Source organism: Giraffa tippelskirchi, chromosome X, assembly GCF_054371585.1.
Source record: "Giraffa tippelskirchi isolate mGirTip1 chromosome X, T2T-mGirTip1v1.2.pri, whole genome shotgun sequence".
Lineage (NCBI taxonomy): Eukaryota > Metazoa > Chordata > Mammalia > Artiodactyla > Giraffidae > Giraffa > Giraffa tippelskirchi.
The window spans coordinates 99574311-99596060 of record NC_137289.1 but is presented as its reverse complement, the minus strand read 5'-3'; the positions used below and the strand labels follow the sequence as shown (position 1 = coordinate 99596060).

At 39.9% G+C, this 21750-nt stretch overlaps 1 protein-coding gene and 1 long non-coding RNA gene across 2 annotated transcripts in view; both read right to left on the bottom strand.

Moving 5' to 3' along the window:
* Positions 1-3010: 3010 nt before the first annotated feature.
* Positions 3011-21750, bottom strand: part of LOC145536850 (uncharacterized) — a 37157-nt gene continuing 18417 nt past the window's right edge. Inside the window, exon 3 of the long non-coding RNA XR_014076052.1 lies at positions 3011-7680. This is a non-coding gene — a long non-coding RNA (uncharacterized LOC145536850). The remainder of the gene's footprint in view (positions 7681-21750) is intronic.
* Positions 20790-21020, bottom strand: KANTR (KANTR integral membrane protein). Its single transcript, XM_081566974.1, has one exon. It carries the CDS (start codon positions 21018-21020, stop codon positions 20790-20792), a length of 231 nt encoding a protein of 76 aa, XP_081423100.1.

Below are 21750 nucleotides of genomic sequence, written 5' to 3'. Positions count from 1 at the left end.
AGTCAGCCTCTTTCCCCAGCCACCCCTGCCTCATTGCCCAACGGGCTCATGAACAAAGTGGCCAATGTGGGAGCAATGAGGGTTGTGCATGGGGTCTGCAACATGGACTTCCATGCATTAAAACTAACCTGACTATGACCATCTGCCAGCAGCAGAGACCAACACTGAGCCCCCATATGGCACCATTCCCCAGCATGATCAGCCAGCCTCCTTGGTGGCAGGTTGGTCACATTGGACCACTCTCATCATGGGAGGGTAAGCATTTTGTCCTTACTGGAATAGACACTTACTCTGGATATGGGCTTGCCTTCCCTACACTTAATGCTTCTCCTAAAACCACTACCCATGGACTTACAGAATGCCTTTCTACCATCATGGTATTCTATATAGCATTGCTTCTGATCAAGGAACCCATGCTAATGGAATTCACTGGTCATACCACGTTCCTTGCCATCCCAAAGCAGCTAGCTTGATGAACAGTGGAATGGCCTTTAAAAGTCAGTTATAGGGTCAATTGGGTGGCAATGCCCTGCGAGGTTAGAGCAATATGTGGTGTTTTTTCTCCCATAGCCAGGATTCATGGGCCCAAGAATCAGGGGTACAAATGGGAGTAGCACCACTCACTATTACCCCTGGTGACCCACTGGCAAAATGTTTACTTCTTGTTCCCATGACCTTATGCTCTGTTGGCCTAGAGGCCTTAGTTCCAAAGGGAAGAATGCTTCCACCGGGAGACACAGCAATGATTCCACTGAACTGGAAGTTAAGACCTGCTGCCCCACCACTCCTCATGCCTCTGAATCAATAGGCAAAGGAGGGAGTTACTCTGCTAGTTGGGGTGACTGATCCTGACTATCAAGGGAAAACTGAGCTGCTACTCTATAACAGAGGTAAAGAAGAGCATGTCTGCAATACAGGAGATGCCCTAGGTATCTCTTAGTATTATATATCCTGTGATTAAAGTAAATGAAAAACTAAAACAACCAATTTCAGGTAGGATTAATAATGGTCCAGATCCTTCAGGAACGAGGGACTGTGTCACTCCACTGGATAAGAACAACCAGCTGAGGTGCTTGCTAAAGGCAAAGGAAATACGGAATGGGTAGTGGAAGAAGGTGGTTATAAATAGCACCCATGATATGGTCATTTACCGAAATGAGGACCATAATTGTTATGACTAGTGTTTCTTTATGGGCTTCCCTGGTGGCTCAGACGGTGAAGAATCCGCCTGCAATGTGGGAGACCTGGGTTGGGACGATCCCCTGGAGGAGGGCATGGCAACCCACTCTAGTATTCTTGCCTGGAGAATCCCCATGGACAGAGGAGCCTGGTGGACTATAGTCCAAGGGGTCACAAAGAGTTGGACCCCGTTCACCTCCTCTTCTGGGGAAGGGGTTAATTCATTTTTGCTGTACACAGGACAGCTGTATCATGTTAAGTGGAAGGATAACCTTTGTATTATCTTCATTTGGAAATTAAGTATAATTTAAGGAGATGCCTATGAGTGTCAGGTTGACAGAGGGTAAACTTGTGATGGTTAATTCTATGTGTCAACTTGACTGGGTCACAGACTGCCAGCTATTTGGCCAAACATTATCCTGGGTGTTCCTGTGAGGGTCCTTAGGGATGAGATTAACATGTGAATTGGTAAACTGAGTAAAGCAGATTGCCCTCCCCAATGGGTGTGGGCCCCATCCAATCTGTTGAAGGCCTGAATAGAACAAAAAGTCAGATTTTCCCCAGAATAAGGGAGAATTCTTTATGCTTGACTGTCTTTGAACTGGAACATCAAGCTTTTTTCTGCTTTTCAATTTAAAATGAAACACTGGCTCTTCCTGCTTGCCCACTCACCCTACAGATCTTGGGGCTTGTTAGCCTCCATAACTGTGTGACCTAATTCTTTAGATCTATTGGTTTTGTTTCTCTAGAGAACCCTAATACAGATTTGGAAACAAATATTTTTTTATAAATTAAATCTATATGTAAGGTTCTCAAAATTGATATTTAATATTAGGATGCATTAAGAATACTTAAAATGAACTTCACGAACACTTAAAAGTCTACATATGGTAAATGAAATATTAATTTCTGGTTAATTTGATAATGAAAATTCTAAAAATTCTAAATATTCAAAATAAATATTATACTCACATAATGAACATATTTTGAATAACAGTGTTTTTAAAGTGGCGTGCATGCTAAGTTGCTTCAGTTGTGTCCAACTACTGGTGACCCCATGGACTGTAGCCCGTCAGGCTTCTCTGTCCATGGGATTCTCCAGGCAAGAATGCTGGAGTGGGTTGCCATTTCCTCCTCCAGAGGATCTTCCCAAACCAGGGATCGAACCCGTGTCTCTTCTGTCTCTTGGCAGGTGGGTTCTTTACCACTGGCGCCACTTGGGAAGCCCTTTAAAGTGGCAAAGGCCTATAAACAGCCCACTCTGACTTAATTATATGATACCATTATTACGTTTTCATATTTTTCTAAAAGTAGAAGATAACTCAGAATAAAATTCCATCAAAAATCAGCATATGGTTCACTGTTAACATCAAAATCCAATAATACAAAGAGATGGGGGAAAGAGAAATTGCGGAGAGTGACAGATAGAAAGTAGAGAGAAATAAAGAATGAAAGAAGGGAGGGAGAAAGGAAGGAAAGAGAGCATGCAGAAACAACAACTGAGAAAATAAAATCAATGATATTCCTTAAAGCAGCACATACTAATAGATGCTGATGATTCTGATAACAAAGATAACTTCTATATTATTAGAAAAAAATTGTAAAAAAACCCTGAATCTAATAAAAATTGAAATATTATACATATGCACACAAAACAAAGTATCTTGAGGAGCAGGAGCAAAGTAAAAATCATATTAAGTGGAATGATTCTGAGAGAAGGTCAGAGGAGTGTTTCATAGGGCAGCCTATGAAGAAGACTCTTGACTGCAAGGAGATCCAACCAGTCAATTCTTTTTTTTTTTTCTTATTTTAGTTGGGGGCTAATTACTTATTTCTTATTTTAGTTGGGGGCTAATTACTTTACAATATTGTAGTGGTTTTTGCCATACATTGACATGAATCAGCCATGGGTTTACATGTGTTCCCCATCCTGAACCCCCCCCACCTCCCTCCCTATCCCATCCCTCTGGGTCGTCCCATTGCCCCAGCCCTGAGCATTTGTCTCATGCATCGAACCTGGAATGGTGTTCTGTTTCACATATGATAATATACATGTTTCAATGCTATTCTCTCAGAACGTCCCACCCTCACCTTCTCCCTCAGAGTCTATAAGACTGTTCTATGCATCTGTGTCTCTTATTTTATCTCGCATATAGGGTTATTGTTACCATCTTTCAAATTCCATATATATGCTTTAGTATACTGTATTGGTGCTTTTCTTTCTGGCTTACTTCACTCTGTATAATGGGCTCCAGTTTCATCCATCTCAATAGAACTGATTCAAATGTATTCTTTTTAATGGCTGAGTAATATTCCATTGTGTATATGTACCACAGCTTCCTTATCCATTCGTCTGCTGATGGACATCTAGGTTGCTTCCATGTCCTGGCTATTGTAAACAGTGCTGCGATGAACACTGGGGTACACGTGTCTCTTTCAATTCTGGTTTCCTCAGTGTGTATGCCCAGCATTGGGATTGCTGGGTCATATGGCAGTTCTATTTCCAGTTTTTAAGGAATCTCCACAATGGCTGTACTAGTTGGCATTCCCACCAGCAGTGTAAGAGGGTTCCCTTTTCTCCACACCCTCTCCAGCATTTATTGCTTGTAGACTTTTGGATAGCAGCCATTCTGACGGGCGTGAAATGGTACCTCATTGTGGTTTTGATTTGCATTTCTCTAATAATGAGTGATGTCGAGCATCTTTTCATGTCCAACCAGTCAATTCTAAAGGAAATCAGTCCTGAATATTCATTGGAAGGACTGATGCTGAAGCTGAAACTCCAATATTTTGGCCACCTGATGCGAAGAACTGACTCATTGGAAAAGACCCTGATGTTGGGAAAGATTGAAGGTGGGAGGAGAAGGGGACGACAGAGGATGAGATGGTTGGATGGCATCACCGACTCAATGGACATGAGTTTGAGCAAGCTCTGGAAGTTGGTGACGGACAGGGAAGCCTGGCGTGCTGCAGTTCATGGGGTTGCAAAGAGTCAGACACGACTCAGTGACTGAACTGATTGAGAGAAGGGGAAAAATCTAACACTTGTTTGATTCCTCCTGCCGCTTAAGAGAGAGATAAAAAATGTCTGATGCTTGCAGCCTATTTCCTCCATTTGGAGACACCTGGCCTTCCTGCCTGTTACCCTCTCACTATCAAGTCACCTTTTTTCGGTTACATGACTACATGTTCAATGAGTTGTAAGCAAAATAAAAATTTTGATAGCTGTAACTTTAAAAATAATGACAAATATTTTAAAAAATACCTCTAACAAACATTTACAACTGTTTATCTGATGTTTGAGGTTTTTTAGGACATTTTTATTTATGGTTGTTCTGGGTCTTTGTTGCTGTGCTCAGGCTTTCTCTAGTTGCGGAGAGCAGGGCCTTCTCTCTAGCTGTGATGGGCTTCTCATTGCGATGGCTTCTCCTGTAGATGAGCACAGGCTTTAGGGCACGAGGGCTTCAGTAGTTGCAGTGTGAGGGCTCAGTGGTTGTGGCACACAGGCTTAGCTGCTCCACAGCATGTGGGATCTTCCTGAAGCAGGGATCCAACCCATGTCCCCAGTATTGGCAGACGGATTCTTAACTGCTGGACCACCAGGGAAGTCCCTACAACTGGTTTTTAAAATTGGTTTTTAAAAATTTTGAAACTATATTTGAACAGTACAGTACTCTCATGGTTTTCTCTTTGAACTTCTAGAGCCCATGTTTATCATGCTGCCAGGAAGGACTTCATGTATAGCTCCCGCCATCAGAGAGCAGCTCTGTTCAAATGCTGTTCAAAACATCACAGTTCAAAAGCATCAATTCTTCAGAGCTCAGCTTCCTTTATAGTCCAACTCTCACATCCATACATGACTAATGGAAAAACCATAGCTTTGACTAGATGGACTTCTGGTGACAAAGTAATGTCTCTGCTTTTTAATATGCTGTCTAGGTTGGTCATAGCTTTTCTTCCAAGGAGCAAGTGTCTTTTGATTTCATGGCTGCAGTCACCATCTGCAGTGATTTTGGAGCCCCCCAAAATAAAATCTCTCACTGTTTCCATTATTTCCCCATCTATTTGCCATGAAGTGATGGGACTGGATGCCATGATCTTAGTTTCCTGAATGCTGAGTTTTAAGCCAACTTTTTCACTGTCGTCTTTCACTTTCATCAAGAGGCTCTTTAGTTCTTCTTCACTTTCTGCCATAAGGGTGGTGTCATCTGCATATCTGAGGTTATTGATATTTCTCCTGGCAATCTTCATTCCAGTTTGTGCTTCATCCAGCCTGGCATCATTTCACATGATGTACTCTGCATGTAAGTTAAATAAGCAGGGTGACAATATACAGCCTTCACATACTCCTTTCTTGATTTGGAACCAGTCTGTCGTTCCATGTCCAATTCTAACTGTTGCTTCTTGACTGCATACATTATTTTTAACATTATTTTAAAAGTTACATCTATCAATAATTCCCATCTTTAGAAATGATTTGTGGCAGTATAGGGTTCTTGGGCACATGGGCTGAGAAAATCCACTTTTGAAGAGTGAAGGCTTGTATTTTTGCCCGTGGAAGCTACTTGAGGAGAAATACATTTAGGTTTTTTTGCCTTTTCTTTTTGGGCTTAATGCTGTGATGAACACCCTCACATATGTCCCCTTGTATATCTGTGTATCCATAAGATTTATTATACCCAGGAGCAGAACTGTTGGTCATATAGTATATGCATATTTCATTTGGCAAGGTACTGCAGACAGCCCTTCAGAATGGCTGCCCAAGTCTACACTCCCAGCAGCCATGCAGGTGGGTTTGTAGGTTCTTACAGCTTCATCAGCACTGGGCATTATCCTGTTTTCTAATTTTGTCAGTCTCATAAATGTAAAGTCAGATCTCACTGTTATGTTAACTTCTCAGATTTCCAATTATCTTGAATACCTCATCATATACGCTCTTGGCTTTTCAAATTTCTTCTTCGGTAAACTGTCTATTCTGTGCTTTGCCCAACTAGTGGTGGTGTTTGTTTTTGTTGATTCACAGGAAGTCCTTGGATGTTCTAGATATTAAATCCTTTGTTGATTTAGACATTGCAAATATCTTCTCCCAATCTGTAGATTATCTTTTACTTTTGTCCATAGTCTTTCATCAAGCACAAATCCTTTAATTTGATGTAATCAAATAAATCAACTCTTTACCATATGAATTATAGTCTTGCACTTTTATCTAATAAGTCATTCTAAGCCCCTAGGTCACAAAGATATCCTCCTATAATTTCTCTTATTAACATTACAGTTTTATCTTTCACATTTAGGTCCTCTATCTAGAGTCCATTTTTTTGTATGTGGTATGAGGTAGGGGTCTGTTTTTATTTTCTCCAAGTCATGAGTCAGGTTTTTAAACACCTTCAACAAAGCAACTGTCCTTTTTCCATTGATCTGTTATACACTAGGTTCCTTTATATCCACAGGTCTGCATTTATGCTGTTCTATTGGTCTACTTTTCCATTTTTGTGCTAATGCCACAGTTTATATTACCGAATTCAAAGAAATAAGAAAGAAACAATGATAAGGCAGAAATAAATGCCATAGAGAACAACAGACAATGTCTTCGAAAAGATTCACAAGGGAGACAAACCTCTGAAAAGAGTAATAAAAAAAGGGAGTTGGGGGAGAAAATTACAAAAACAAGATGTAGAATGAAATTCTTGTAAAAGAAGAATGATGAATGATATGCCAATGAATTTGAAAACCTGGATGAAAAGGATACATTCCAAGAAAAATATAACATGTTAAAATAGACACAAAAGTGAGGTCTTGAATAGGGCAGTGAGTATTAAGGAAACCAAAGTGGTAGTCAAGGAACTCTCCTCCTTCAAAACATTACTTGATTTTGTAGGTGAGTTGTAGCAAACTTTCAAGTTTCTGATCTTATGCATAATAACAAAAGAGTGAACTTATCCATTTAATTTTTTGAGCTTAGAGCAACCTAGATTGAAAAATCAGATAACAAGAACCCATGAAAAGAAAATTCTAGGGCTGTTTCATTTATGAAATGAAAATTCCCAATAAAATGTTAGCTAACAGACATTAACAGTGTATTCAAAAACATATATTATTACCAGGTAGAGTTTACTCCTGGAACATCAAACATTACCATATAAATGGTCTAAAGGACAAAAGACTTTAGATTTTTCTGCATCAATTGAATTAACCATAAGATTAGTTCAATTGATGCACAAAATCATTTGATATATTCCTTTTATGTTGAAGTTAAGTGCATTATCTTGATTTTTAAGAACTGTGTAGGTGGGTTCCATTAGTAGCAAATTTCATTTCAGGAAAGTAGAAGGCACATTGGGTCTGATGAGCTGAGACTTCCTGCTCTCAGATGACACTGAGGCATATCGAGGACTGACAGAACAGTCTAGTTTCCTCACAGATGCTGGGGCCTGGGAAGGGACAGTCCAAGTTATTAGTTGTTGATGATGGGTGAAGGCAGTTTTGGGGAACTGGAGTGTCCTGAAACAAGAGAAACAAAGAGATGCTCAGATCAATCTCAAATGAGTCTGAGATAGATTCATGGAGAAAATGAGGTGGGTTCAGAACTCTGAGATGAAAGGGGTGACATATTCATTAAAGTGGTGTGGGTCTGGAACGTGGTGGCAGACCTGTTGGCTCTTAGGAATAAACTGCCTTTCTTACCAGGAGGACAAGGCTATTGCATAGATTCTGAGTTGGTATTAAGATGCCATGTTTGAGTGGATAATAAAAAGGTCCTACTGTACAGCACAGGGAACTATACTCATTATCCTATGATAAACCATAATGGAAAAGAATATTTTAAAAAGAATGTGTGTGTATATATATATATATATATATATATATACACACACACATATGGATGAGATGGTTGGATAGCATCACCGATTCAATGGACATGAACTTGGGCAAACTCCAGGAGATAGTAACGGACAAGGAAGCCTGGTGTGCTGCAGTCCATGGGGTCTTGAGGAGTTGGACACACCTGGTGACTGAACAACAACATACATATATGTATCTGAATCACTTTGCTGTACAGCAGAAATTAACACAACACTGTAAATCAACTATAATTTTAAAAAAGATGCCATGAGCCTGGATTGATGGGGGTGGGCTGGGGGAGAATGGATACATGTATATCTATGGCTGAGTCCCTTCGCTGTTCACCTGAAACTACCACAACATCGTTAATCGGCTATATCCCAATACAAAATAAAAAGTTCAACAGAAAAATAAGATGCCATGTTTGAGGAGAACACTGATGACAGGCTCTTTGGGACAGAAAGGTAATTTATACGCTGTGTAATTTTTTTTAAAAAAGATTTATCTGACCACATTGAGTCTTAGTTGCAGCATGCAAGACCTTTTGTTGTGGTGCACGCACTCTCTATTTGTGGCAGGCTCAGTAGTTGCAGCTTGCGGGCTTAGTTGCTCCACGGCATGTGGAATTTTCCCAGATCAGGGATTGAACTCGTGTTCCCTGCACTGGCAGGTGGATTCTTATCCGCTGTACCACTAGAGAAGTCTGCAAGGAATATTTCTAGTCGATATGTTAGTAGACACACGGGTTAAGGCAGGAAGGCACATAACACAGTAATAGGGAGCCATTTCATAAGATTAGGGATAATTGGCTTTATCTCAATTTCAACTCCAGCAAACAATAAGTTTAATGAGCAAACTAAGCATGGGGAGATTAGGTGGAACAGGTGGCCTTAATATTGAGGGGGAAATGTGGATTTGCCCATCAGTGAGATGGGGATGCTAGGATTGGGAGCCAAAATGAGATATTGTGGCCAGGAGTGAGCTGAGTAGACTCGGTGTTACCCTCATGATTCTTCTCCAGGCTGAGGATGGCTGAGGTTTACACAGCACTCATTTTCCCAACTGCCAGGTTTTGTTCCTTGTTTTTAAAACTATAGAGGCAATTTCTTTTCCCTCTTTTGCTCTTATAGGAACATGACTTTAATCTCTTGCTTTCTCCACTGGTTTTTGAGTTTTATTGTGAAATGGGCTGATGCACCAAGGGTTGCACTGGAATCTTTCAGGAACACTGGGCAGGAGTCCACAAATCAAACCTTGGAGAGATGACCACTCAGAGGGGCCTTCAAAATCTTCTGCTTTGGGAAACCTTCTGTAGCAACCCTTTATTATAATAATCTTCATGTGATTTGACTTTGCACCTGTTGATTTTGAAGAAATTTGTAAGGCCCAGCTGCTTTATCATATTCAATATTCAGGGGCAGAAGGTAAAGGAAACTGTAATTATCTTTGACCACTAGACTGGATGTCTTTTTATTTATTTATTCATGCATCCCATTTTCTCTTCATTCTCCATTTACATTTCCAACCTTCTGCCTCCATAGGCAGATATTCTAATGTGTTTATTATGATTCTCTTTGATTCTATGTGTTCTGTCAGGTGTAAATGTTATTAGGGTTGAAAACTGTGTCTCTTCAAAAAATTTTAACTGCATTCAACATATAGAAAAGTTTCTAAAACTTATTTGTACTGTTTGTTGTGTTGTTTAGTTGCTAAGTCGTGTCCGACTCTTTGCGACCTCATGGACTGTAGTCCGCCAGGCTCCTCTGTCCATGAGATTTTCCAGGCAAGACTACTGGAGTGGGTTTCCATTTCCTCTTCCAGGTGATCTTTCTGACTCAGGGATCAAACCTGGGTCTCCTGCACTGGCAGGTGTATCCTTTACCACTGAGCCACCAGGGAAGCCATTGTACAGTTTAAGGAAGAGTAATAAAATATCCAAGATTCAGAAGTGGAACTTCACAGTATTTTAGAAGCCGCTTTGTATCTTCCTTCCCCCAAGTAAACCATAATCTTGACCTTTATGTTCTCGTTCTCTTGCTTTCCTTGAAAGTTTTGCCCTAGACAATATATTGTTTTGTTTTGAAAACGGTTGTGGCCAGCACACACCTAGCTGGTTACGGAAGTTACTGTTGGGTGAAGATGCCCAAAAGCGGGTAAGCTGAACAGAGTCTCTTAGTCATAGTCTGGCTTCAGCTTCCCTAAGAGTTTATGAGAGCTAAGTCTGGGAAGGTCAGAGGGTAAGGTCACATGTGAGTCCAGGGAAACACACATGGCTCACCATAGTCAGGGCACCAGCAGGCTGCTGTGCAGACCAGAAAAATTAGTTGTCTGGCAACAATATGTTTTGACAGGAAGTGGGCCCCTCTAACTTTTCTACTTCTCATCTCCCCGTGACCTGCCCCCACTTCCCAGCATGGGCAAGAGGAGAAGACAGCAGATAACTTCTGTTTGGTGGAATGTATGTCCACATCTGATTCAGGCTGTGCAGTGCTTGGAGGGAGGATGTGCAGGAGCTTCGGCAGCATGTGGTCAAATTAGCACAGAAAAAGTACAGATACTCTGAGTCAGGTTCCCCTAGGCATTCTGTGCCCAGGTTAACAGAGGACAGGTGGGGCTGTTTCCTCCTTAGTGAAGAGCAGATGCTAAAGGATGAACACTACAGAGAGTAGGTGAACTAAGACAAAGGAATACGTGCTTTCTGTTTATTTTTTCCTTTCTCCCTTGCTTGTTTTGTTTATTCCCTATTATCCATACTCCTGTTCCATGCCAAATCCTGTCTCACAGACATCTCTTTGAATGTGTTTAACTTATATCCTTTAAAGGGGCTTCCCTGGTGGCTCAGATGATAAGAATCTGCCTGCAATGCAGGAGACCCAGGTTCGATCCCAGGGTCGCGAAGATCTCCTGGAGAAGGAAATGGCAACTTACTCCAGTATTCTTGCCTGGAGAATTCCATGGATAGAGGAGCCTAGCAGGGTACAGTCCATGGGGTCGCAAAGAGTTGGACACGACTGAGCGACTAACACATACCACATACATATACCCTTTTGAGTTCTTTTAAGATGTATATTTGGTATATACATGCATGCATTTGTAACTTATGAGAATAGTGTTTTGTTTTATGGCTTACTTATTTTTCATCCAGTGCTATGTGTTGAAGATCACCAGTATTGCTCTGTGTATGTCTAACTCACTGATCTAACTGCTGAAAGGCCAACTATGGAGTGTATCCCCTGGTGACAGCCCGAACGACCCCAACTCCCCACTGTTGCAAATCACACTATAAGAAACATTCTCCTACCTGACCTGTTATGGATCTGTGTGAGAATTTCTTCAGGTGGCACATGAGGATATTGACTGGATTATGTATTGCCACATTCATCTCTGGGATGGCTGCCCAAGTCCCTTCTATCACTAGAAGTGCATGAGGGTCCTTAACCTCACATCCCTATTACAGGACATGGCATGATTGTTGTTCAGTCACCAAGCTGTGTCCAACTATGTGACCCCATGGACTGCAGCATGCCAGGCTTCCCTGTCCTTCACTATCTCCCTGAGTTTGCTCAAACTCATGTCCATTGAGTCAGTGATGCCATCCAACCACCTTATCCTGTTGCCCCCTTCTCCTCTTGCCCTCAATCTTTCCCAGCATCAGGGTCTTTTCCAGTGAATTGGCTCTTCACATCAGGTGGCCAAAATATTGGAGCTTCAGCTTCACCATCAGTCCTTCCAATGAATATTTAGGGTTGATTTCCTTTAGGATTGACTGGTTTGATCTCCTTGCTGTCCAAGGGACTCTCAAGAGTCTTCTCTAGCACCACAATTGGCATGATTGAGCTTTCTAAAATTTGGCCATCTATGAGATCTAAAGTGAAATCTCATAATTTCATTTTGTACTTTTTTTTAATGATAACCAATGCATTTGCACATCTTTTCTTATGCCTGTTAGTTTTTTCAGTTTTCTACTTCAGCAAATAGCTTGTTTGTATTCTGTGGAGGCCCCTCTGCTGTTTTTCCTATGGTGGCTCTATTGACAGCACTGATCCTGTAGGAAGGCTGGACCCTAACCAAAGCTTCTGTACTGTTTCAGGTTCTGCAGTGCCTTTATATTACTATACGAATTTAATTTAAAAAATTAAAAAAAAAAATTTTTGGCTGCATGCCATGCAGGATCTTAGTTCCCTGACCAGGGATCAAATCTGTGCCCCCTGCAGTGGAAAGTCTTAATCATGGGCCACCAGGGAAGTCCCTCCATATGAATTTTAAGATCACCTTGTCCAATTCTGCAAAAAAAAAAGCCTGCTGAGACTTTTATATGGATTATGTTGAATGTACAAATTGGTTTGGGAAGAATGGACATCGTAACAATTCTTAGTTTTCTGACCCATGAACAAGGTGTATCTTTCCATTTAATTTGGTCTTCTTTCAGCAATATAGGTGTACAGGTCTTTCTGTCAGATATATTCCTAATTCATATTTTTAGATGTTATTCTGCTGAAATTTTAAAAAGTTCTATGTCCAATTGTTCACTGCTATATACAGTTGGTATATACAATTGTTTTGTGTATATTGATCTTGTATCTTGCAACTTGGGGAATTATTAGTTCTAGTAGTTTGTTGTTGTTGTTTGGTAGATTCAATTGGATTTTCTACACAGATAGTCACATCATCTTCTATAAAAAATATACTTTTACATAACTATAAAAATATAGTTTAACTTCCTCCTTTCCCATCTGAACATCTTGCCTTTTCTTTTCTCTCTTTTCTTTTCTTATCTGATTGCACTGGCAAGAACCTCCAGTACAATGCTGAACAGAAGTGATGAAACCAGACATCCTTGTGTTGTCTCTGATGTTGGAGAGTAAAACTTTCAGTCTTTCACCACTAAACGTAGTGTCAGCTGTGTATTTTTTGTAAATGCTCCATGTCAGGTTGAGAGGTTCCCTTACATACCTAGTTTGCCAGTGGTTTTCTTTTTAAATCAGGAATGGATATTGGTTTTTGTCAAATGTTTTTCTGCATTTATTGCAATAATCATACGGGGTTTGGAGGGGGGTTGTTAACATGGTGAATTGCAATGACTGATTTTCTAATGTTAAGTCAGCCTTGCATTCCTGAGATAAACTCCACTTGGTTATCTTTCAAAATATATTGTTGGATTTGACTGGATAAAATCTTGTTTACAATTTTTGCATTTCTTGAACTTTCACTTTTGACACTTTCCTCAAATATGCCTCCCCACCAAGCACTTATTTTCAGTATGACTCACTCCTCCTGTTCATATCCTCTAGATTGTGTCTGAGATAGTTACTAAGGCTGGGAATTACCCTAAACTCAGAGGGGGCCCAGGAGAATTTAGAACAAAGACTGAAAGCATTCCTGATGTGGTCAGTCCTACCTCTGAGAGTGTGATTCAACTCCTGGCAGTAAACTTGCTTTCCAACAGACTCATGTCCTCAACCTGAAGAGCCATCACACCCTTTAAAAAGCCTCTCAGTACCTGACAGCTTAGTTCCAAAAGAGAATTACTAAATGCTTAGGAAATCCCTTACCCTAGATTGCCTCCCCTGGTGGCTCAAACAGTAAGGAAGCTGCCTGCAACGCAGGAGACCCGGGCTAGATCCCTAGGTCAGGAAGATCCCCTGGGGAACAGAATGGCAACCTACTCCCATATTCTTGCCTGGAGAATTCCATGGACAGAGGAATCTGGCGGGCTACAGACTATGGGGTCACAAAGAGTCAGACACGACTGAGCGACTAACACTTACTTACTTACCCTAGATTAATCCTCACTATCAGTGCTCCCCCATTTGGTATTGTTCTGGTCCAATGAGGAAATAGCCAATGTGGGTCACCTCTCAAGAGGGGTTTACCCTTAAACCCTGCTTCCTATTTTCCCACTGAAGAATCCTAAACCATTCTGACTGCCTAATGAACTTGATATCCCACAGCCTAAAGTATTCAAATAACTCCTCTACATTCCCAAATTTCTGTTTTTTGAGAATGGCTTTTGTTTCTAAGAGTGCTTACTACCTGCCAGTTTCTATTCTAAACACAGTAGATATATTTACTCATTTAATACCCTCAATAGCTCTGTGAAGTAAGTACTATTAGTATCCACATTTTTATAAAATATAAAACTAAAGAATATAGAGGTTAAATGACTTGTCCAGCTATGAAATGGCAGATCTAGGATTTGAACCTAAGCAGTCTGGCTTCAGAGTACACTGCACTACCATGCTATCAAGTGACAACTGTGGCACTGACGCATGCTTGCACAGTAATGGAGCCCCTCCCTCAATATCATATAAACTCTAAGTCTTCAGAATATGTTATGTCTTTGGTATCTGTGATGCCTCTGGCCACATCTGGTAGCCAGTAAGTTTCTCACTGATACTCAAATACACATACTTGGAAACAAAAACTATGCAAGGAAAAGAACACTTTTTTTTTAAAGATACTATTATTTAATGTCCTCAGAGTGACAAGAAAAAATACTGCACTCATGAAGCAAGATCAAGAAGCTATACAAAGAAACATTCAAAGAACAACAACGATGAAAAGCCCTTAGAGTTAAGCAACAATCGAAGAAGGATCTTCAAAACAGCCAGAGAAAAAGAACACCTGAAAAAAAAGGTAAACTGACAACAGACTTCTCAACAGCAACAGTGGAAACCAGAAGACAGTGCCATAATATTTTATAAGTGTTAAGAGAAAAAGAGGTAATTCAGAATTGGGGACCCAGCAAAACCTATCTTTCAAGAAGAATAAAATATAATAAAGGCATTTACAGATAAATAGAGATTCAGACAGCTTCTGTGAAAAGATCTGCACTAAAGGATCTTCTAAAGTATGTATTTCAAGAAGGAAATTTATCCCCCAAAAGGAGGTCTGAGGTTTAAGAAGGAGGGTGAGCAAATAAAAGAGTAAATAATTATTTAAACACTGCACAAAATAATATTGTTAATGTCCATCTAGTATACATGTTAATATCTTCCTTAGAAAAGAAAGAACTAAAATAGACAAACATAACATGTAAATTGGGAGACATTAGTATTTGATAAAATCCTTTGTATTAGAGTTGGACACGACTGAGGTGACTTAGCAGTAGCAGCAGTATGATACTGTTTAGACTTTACGTTGAATATTTATGGTAAATTTTCTAGACTAACCACTAGAAAATCTCTGGAGGGATTAATCAAGAAAGAGAGAAAAGGCACAAATAAATAATACAAACAACATAAAAGATATAGCAGAAATTACACAACAAGAGGATACAATTAATTTGAGAACTTAGATGAACTGGACCAACTAATTTATTTACTGGATGAGCCCTCTAATAACTTTGACCAGACAAATATGGTAGATGACCAAAGGTGCAAAAATCCTAAAGAATTTATTAGCAAACCAAATCTAAGATGAGTAAAAAATGATTTAACATAAGATGAAAATGTTGGATTCATTCCAGAAATGCAAGAGCCAATTAACATTAGAAAGCTCCTATAACAAGGTAGCCCTGTGGCTCTGAGGGGTCAGTTCAGTCCTCTTCGTTAGCCTTAGAGAGAGGGGGAAGCTAAAAGTAGGTCCCCTGAGGAGAGGGGGGGTCTCTTGAGAGGGCAGGCTGGGGAGGGGTCCAAGGCTTGTGAAGGCTCCCACCTCGAATATATATATATACCCTGCTACAAGAACATACTCCGAGGTAGGTGCAGTAACTTCATTTTACTAAGGCTTTTAAAAAGGTTAGGAAACTTGACCAAGGTCCCAATGTTTGTAAGTAGTTGAGCTCTAATCCAAATGCAGGTTGGTCTGGATCTTCAGCTCATGTTCTTAACCACTAGGCAATTCTCCCTTTAATACTGGTAATAGTAGGTGTTCAATAAATGGTGGTCAAGTGCCAAGTACCTCACATATGCTTTAACACCCACAACTATTCAAGGTGGGTACTCAACTCATAAGGCAATGGCACCCCACTCCAGTACTCTTGCCTGGAAAATCCCATGGATGGAGGAGCCTGGTAGGCTGCAGTCCATGGGGCCGCTAGGAGTTGGACACGACTGAGCGACTTTCCTTTCACTTTTCACTTTCATGCATTGGAGAAGGAAATGGCAACCCACTCCAGTGTTCTTGCCTGGAGAATCCCAGGGACGGGGGAGCCTGGTGGGCTGTCATCTATGGGGTCGCACAGAGTCGGACACAACTGAAGCGACTTAGCAGCAGCAGCAGCAAATTGAGGAGGACAGGTGACATGGCTAAGGTCACACAACCAAGACATGGGGGCTCCATACTTTGAAATTGGGCTTGCCAGACTCTACAAGCAACTTGTCCTAGATTATTAGAGGTATGAATTAATCCTAGAGGAGGTTAACCCTAATGTCCGAGAACAAGATAGGCAGGCAGGCCCTGTCCATTCCCTGAAAGATGAATATTCTTTATGCCATGGTTGGTATTAGGAGTCAGAAAAACTCCTCTCCACGAGATCTCTATACAAGTTGTTGAGGGAGACTCCGTAACCTCCAGGACAGTGGGAATGACCCCAACCCCAGGGGAGGTACAAAGGAAGCAGGTAATATAAACACAATCATCTATTTAAGAAATACAGGAACGTTGGAAGCTGGTATGGACAAGTTTGAGGACAGTCGTGTCCAACCAACTTTTCATTACTTTTCTGGAGTTAACAGATTAGCATGTCAGGGGAGGTCACAAACTCCTCATGTCAGAATTTTGGTCTCCTAGAATGATCTCATAGAAAAAAAAGTGAACAGTGGTAGGTTGGTGTACAGCACACTGTTTCCTATCTTTGGGCCTTTGCCCATGCTGTACTTTTTGCCTGGACTGCCTTCCTCTCCTCTTGCTAGTCATCTAGAAGATTCCTACTCATCTTTTTAGAGTCATTTCACATACCACCTCTTCCAAGAAACCTTCCTTGGTACCCTGAGTTGGGTTGTGTGTTCGATAGGGGCTCTCACAGTCTCTTGTATCATCACTATTACTGCATTGACCACTGCCCTGAGATGATGGTTCTGTGTCTGAGAACACACCTGTTCATCTCTGTGTCCTCAGTGAGGGACAGGAGGCCTGATACGTACTAGGTGTCCTGTCAACTTTGCTCCAGTGAACTTATAACTAGTCGGCTGGTTAAAATCAGTGTGACAATGATTAATGAACTAATGTTGGCCCAGAGAGGGTATCTCCAGGGGCATGGCACAGGGACCTGTGTGTATTGACAGCATTCTGATGAAATCAGTGAGTTACAAAAAGCCAGGGGAGTAGGCCACACATTAAACAGAATTAGTATCCAAACAGTCATGGGTAGACAGAAACACTGGAGCCATGCTGGCCCACAAGGGGGTTAGGGGAAAAGCCAGGATTAAAACCTCACAACCTGTTGTAGCCTTTACAATGGAAAAAATTTTCTGAACTGAAACTTACCTCCCTGAAGTGTCCACCATTATGACAGCACTTACTGTGTTCCAGGCTTTATACCAACTGCTGTACCACCACTCCCAACCTAAGTACTACAGAAAAAGTCTAATGGGGGTGATCTGCTTGGCCTGAGGACCAAGAAACAGTTTCTCACAGGCTGGAGAAAGGAGGATCCTAGCTGGGACCAAAAGGCCTAAGGAGAGCAAGGGCTTTGGTTTTCACCAAGTAAACAGGTAGGCATGACAACACAGCAGTTTGAGGGCTGTTTGAGAAAGAGGCTGGTTCACCTTCAAGAGCCCAGGGTATAGAGCCAGTCATAAAGATGGGGTTTTGTTACTCCCCTATCAACTCTGAACTTGCTTCTCAAAAGAATCCAGGAGCTATCCTCACTGCTTTTTTACAGCCCCTATCCTTCTGAACAATGACACTCAAGCTCCTTTGCATGGCACGAAAGGCCTTCATGCCTAGTTGAGTTCTCAATGCATTTTCTCCCTCTATCCTCCACATTAATTCATTAATTCACTCAGTTTATTCCATAAATATTTATTGAGTGTCTATTAAATATGACTATGCACTGTTCTTAGCACTAGAGAGACAACTATGGACAAAACAAGAGTCCTTGCTTTGTGGAGCTTATAGTCTATTGTGGAGACAAACACTGATCACAGTAAATAAATATAATATATCAGGTAGTCATCAGTGATTTGTAGAAAAATATAACACAGAGGAGGATAAAGGGATAGAAAGTGCTGATGAATGGGGCTATTTTAGATAAGTCAGTCAGGGAATGCTTCTCTAGGGAGGTGACATTTGAGCATACTGGAAGTGGGTGGGTAAGTCATCAGATTATCTGGGAAGAAGAGTATTCTAGATGTGAGACTAGCAAGTACAAAGGTTCCGAAGTTTGGGGGGGATACTTGACACGCTTAAGGAACACAGTGTGGTTGCAGAACAGTGAGTGATGGGGAGAGTGGAAGATCAGAGAGGTGATGGGGACCAGGTTGTGTAAAGACTTTGGGGCCATGTTGAGGGCTTTGGCTTTTATTCTGAGGGAGCTGGGAGCTATGGGAGAATTTTGAGCAAAGGAGGGACATGATCTGATATGAACTTTAAAAAGAATTTCAGAGAAGAACTAGTAATGGTATTAGAACACTAGGCAAAAGAAAAAAAGAACCCAATTACTAAGAAAACAAAAAGGCATACAACAGAGGATATGTAATCCAATTGTACTATGTAGTTGGATGTGAACAATATTTACAATGCCATACTTAGACAAATAATGATTACTGGTTGAATAATAATTGTATAAAATGTTTAAAAAATAATAAATGCAATCACAAAGATGAGCAAGCAACAAGAAACTATTAGGGATGACTGGGAAGATTAGAAAGTGAAATATATGAAGTTTGTATAAGTGAAAAATATAATTCTTGAAATAAAAAACTCAGTGGACAGATTAAACATCAGATCAGACAGAGTTGAAGAGAGAATCAATAAGCTGAAAGACATAGCTGAAGAAATTGCCTAGAATGAAGTTCAGGAAGACAAGACAATAGAAAATATCAATGAGACATTATGAGATATGGAAGATAGAATGAGGAGGTCCAAAATATGACCAACTGAATTCTGAGAAAGAAAATATAGAAAGAATGGAAGATAGGCAATATTTGAAGAGACAATGGCTGAGAATTTCCCAGAAATTATGAAAAACATAAATCCAGAGGCATGAAGAACATCTCCAAAGTATAATAATAAAAAAGAAATACATATGTAAATACTGATAGAATGAAACTGCAGAATCCCCTGAATATCCACCCCCCAAGAAAAGAAAAAAAATAGCAATTAGACAGATAGTGGACTTCTAGTATTACCTATAACAATCTATCTTTTAAGAATGAGAATAAATAAATTCACATATAATAAAGACTAGGAGAATTTAACACCAACAGACATGTACTGTAAGAGCAGTTAAACACTGTAATCACAATGAAGGAAAATGATCCCAGAATGATGTCTGAGATGCAAGAATGTATGCATGTAAATCCGAACACATACTATCTATGTAAAATATACTAATGATGTTATATTAGTGAGGCTAGGGGGGAAAAAGGAACAAACAAACATACTCAAAAAAAATAACGTGTAGTTAAGATAGGAATGACTAGAGTTGAAGGCTTAAAAGGTTCCTGAATTCTTCAAGAGGGAGGTTAAAATACTGTTCAACTTTAAACCTTGTAAGTTAAACATGCATGGTAAAATTTCAAGGATAACCACAGAAAGAATGGGAAAAAAATAGGCAAATTCCAAAGAGTAGGGAGGAAAAAATTAATCAAAAAAGCAAACAAACAAATTTCAAAACTAAAAAAGCAGGCAAAAAAAAAGAGAAAAATGAAGCATCAAAAAGGTAGTAGTAGGAAATAGAGGTTAAAAAGTATGGTGGTAGAAACAAGTCAAAATATATCACAATAAATGTAAACAGACTAAAGTCATCATTAAAAAAGAGATCATTAGATTAGACCTCTTAAAAGGTCCAGCTATATGCTATTCCCAAGAGATATAATTAAAGTATAAAGGCATGACAATGTCGAAGAGGAAAAGGATAGAAAATTATATACCACACAAATCCTAACAAGAAGAAAACTTTGTGTTGCTATATTAATGTGAGATAAAACAGACAGGAAGAATGCATTATCAGGAATAGAGAGGGTCATTACATGCTTACCAGGAATATATAACAATTCTTAATTTGAATATTCCTAATAAAATACTCTCAAAAATAACTAAAAGAAAAAAAGAACTACAAGGAGAAATAAACAAATCACCATCATAACTGCATATTAATACACCTTACAATTATTGGTATATTATGACCCAAAATTCAGTTTATATATAGAAAATGTGAACAATACAATGAACAAATTTGATAACAGACTTATATAGAACTCTGTATTCAACAATTAGAGAACATACATTCTTATAAAGCACAGAGGAAACATTCAAAAATACTGATCACTACTAAGCCATAAAACAAGTCTCAATAAATATCAGTTTTTAATCACACAGATCACATCCTCTGACTATAATGCAATTAAGACAGACTTCAATAACACAGAGATAAATTTTAAAATATCCAAATATTTAGAAATACACTTCTATATAACTCACAAGTCCAAGAAGTAACCATGATGGAAATGCTGAAGTATTTGGAACCAAACAGTAACAAAATATGACATGTCTGAACTTGTAGAAAAGCAGTAGTTAGAGGGAAAGTTATGTCCTTAAATGTGCAAATAATAAAACAAGAAAGGCTGAAAATTAATGAGCTCAGTGTCAAATTTAAGAAATTAGAAAAATAACAACAAAATAAATCCAAAAAATGTGGAAGGAAGGAGATCAAAAAAGATAAGAGCAGAAATTAAAGAAATAGAAAACAAAGACAAAATAGAGAGAAGCAACAAAGCCAAAAGCTGGTTCTTTGAAAAGACTAATAAAATAGACAAACCTCTGGTGAGATTGATCAAGAAAAAAAGTGAGAAGGCACAAATTACCAATATTAGCAATGAAAAAGGAGACATAACTACAGATTGTATACAGCAGAAAATAAAAAAATAAGGAAACTTTATGCCAATAAACTTGAGAAGGCAGACAAAATGGACCAATTCCCAGAAAACTATAACTTAGCAGAACTGATTCAAGACAAAAAAGAAATCCTGACTAGTCCTCTACTAAAGGAATTGAAGCAATAGATAAAACTCTTCCTACTAAAAAACAAACACAAGAACAAAAAATAACAGGAGACAAAATTTCCCACTTGATAATTGGATGACAGGTAGGTGAAAAAATACTAATCCCCTTAGATCTGGTGTCCACATAGGACCTAAGGCAGTGGAGACCCTAGGCAGGCCACTTCTCTCTATGGGCAGCCTCCTGTGGAGATCCTTAGAGGGTGGCCCTTAGTGAAATGGGGTCTGACAAATCCCTTTGCAGTCCCTAAAGGTGGTGAGCATGAATGACTAACATCCAGCACTCAGTTACAGCACTGTGCTAAGCAGGGCCAATGAGGAGCTCTAAGACTTGGACAGCCTCTTCAGTAGCCAGCTTCTGTAGTCTTCTGCTCACTGAGGACAAGAGGCCTGTGGAGCTGCTGGAGAAGTCTGTGTTCCAGTTGCCAAGAAATACCACACACGACCCAAGTTGTGACTGGATGGGGTGGGGCTGGGTGCAGGGAGGCCAAGCAGGGGCTTCTGGAGAATGTAGCTCCAAGGAGCAGCCCTGAAACTGTCTTCACGATATCAGATACTTCTA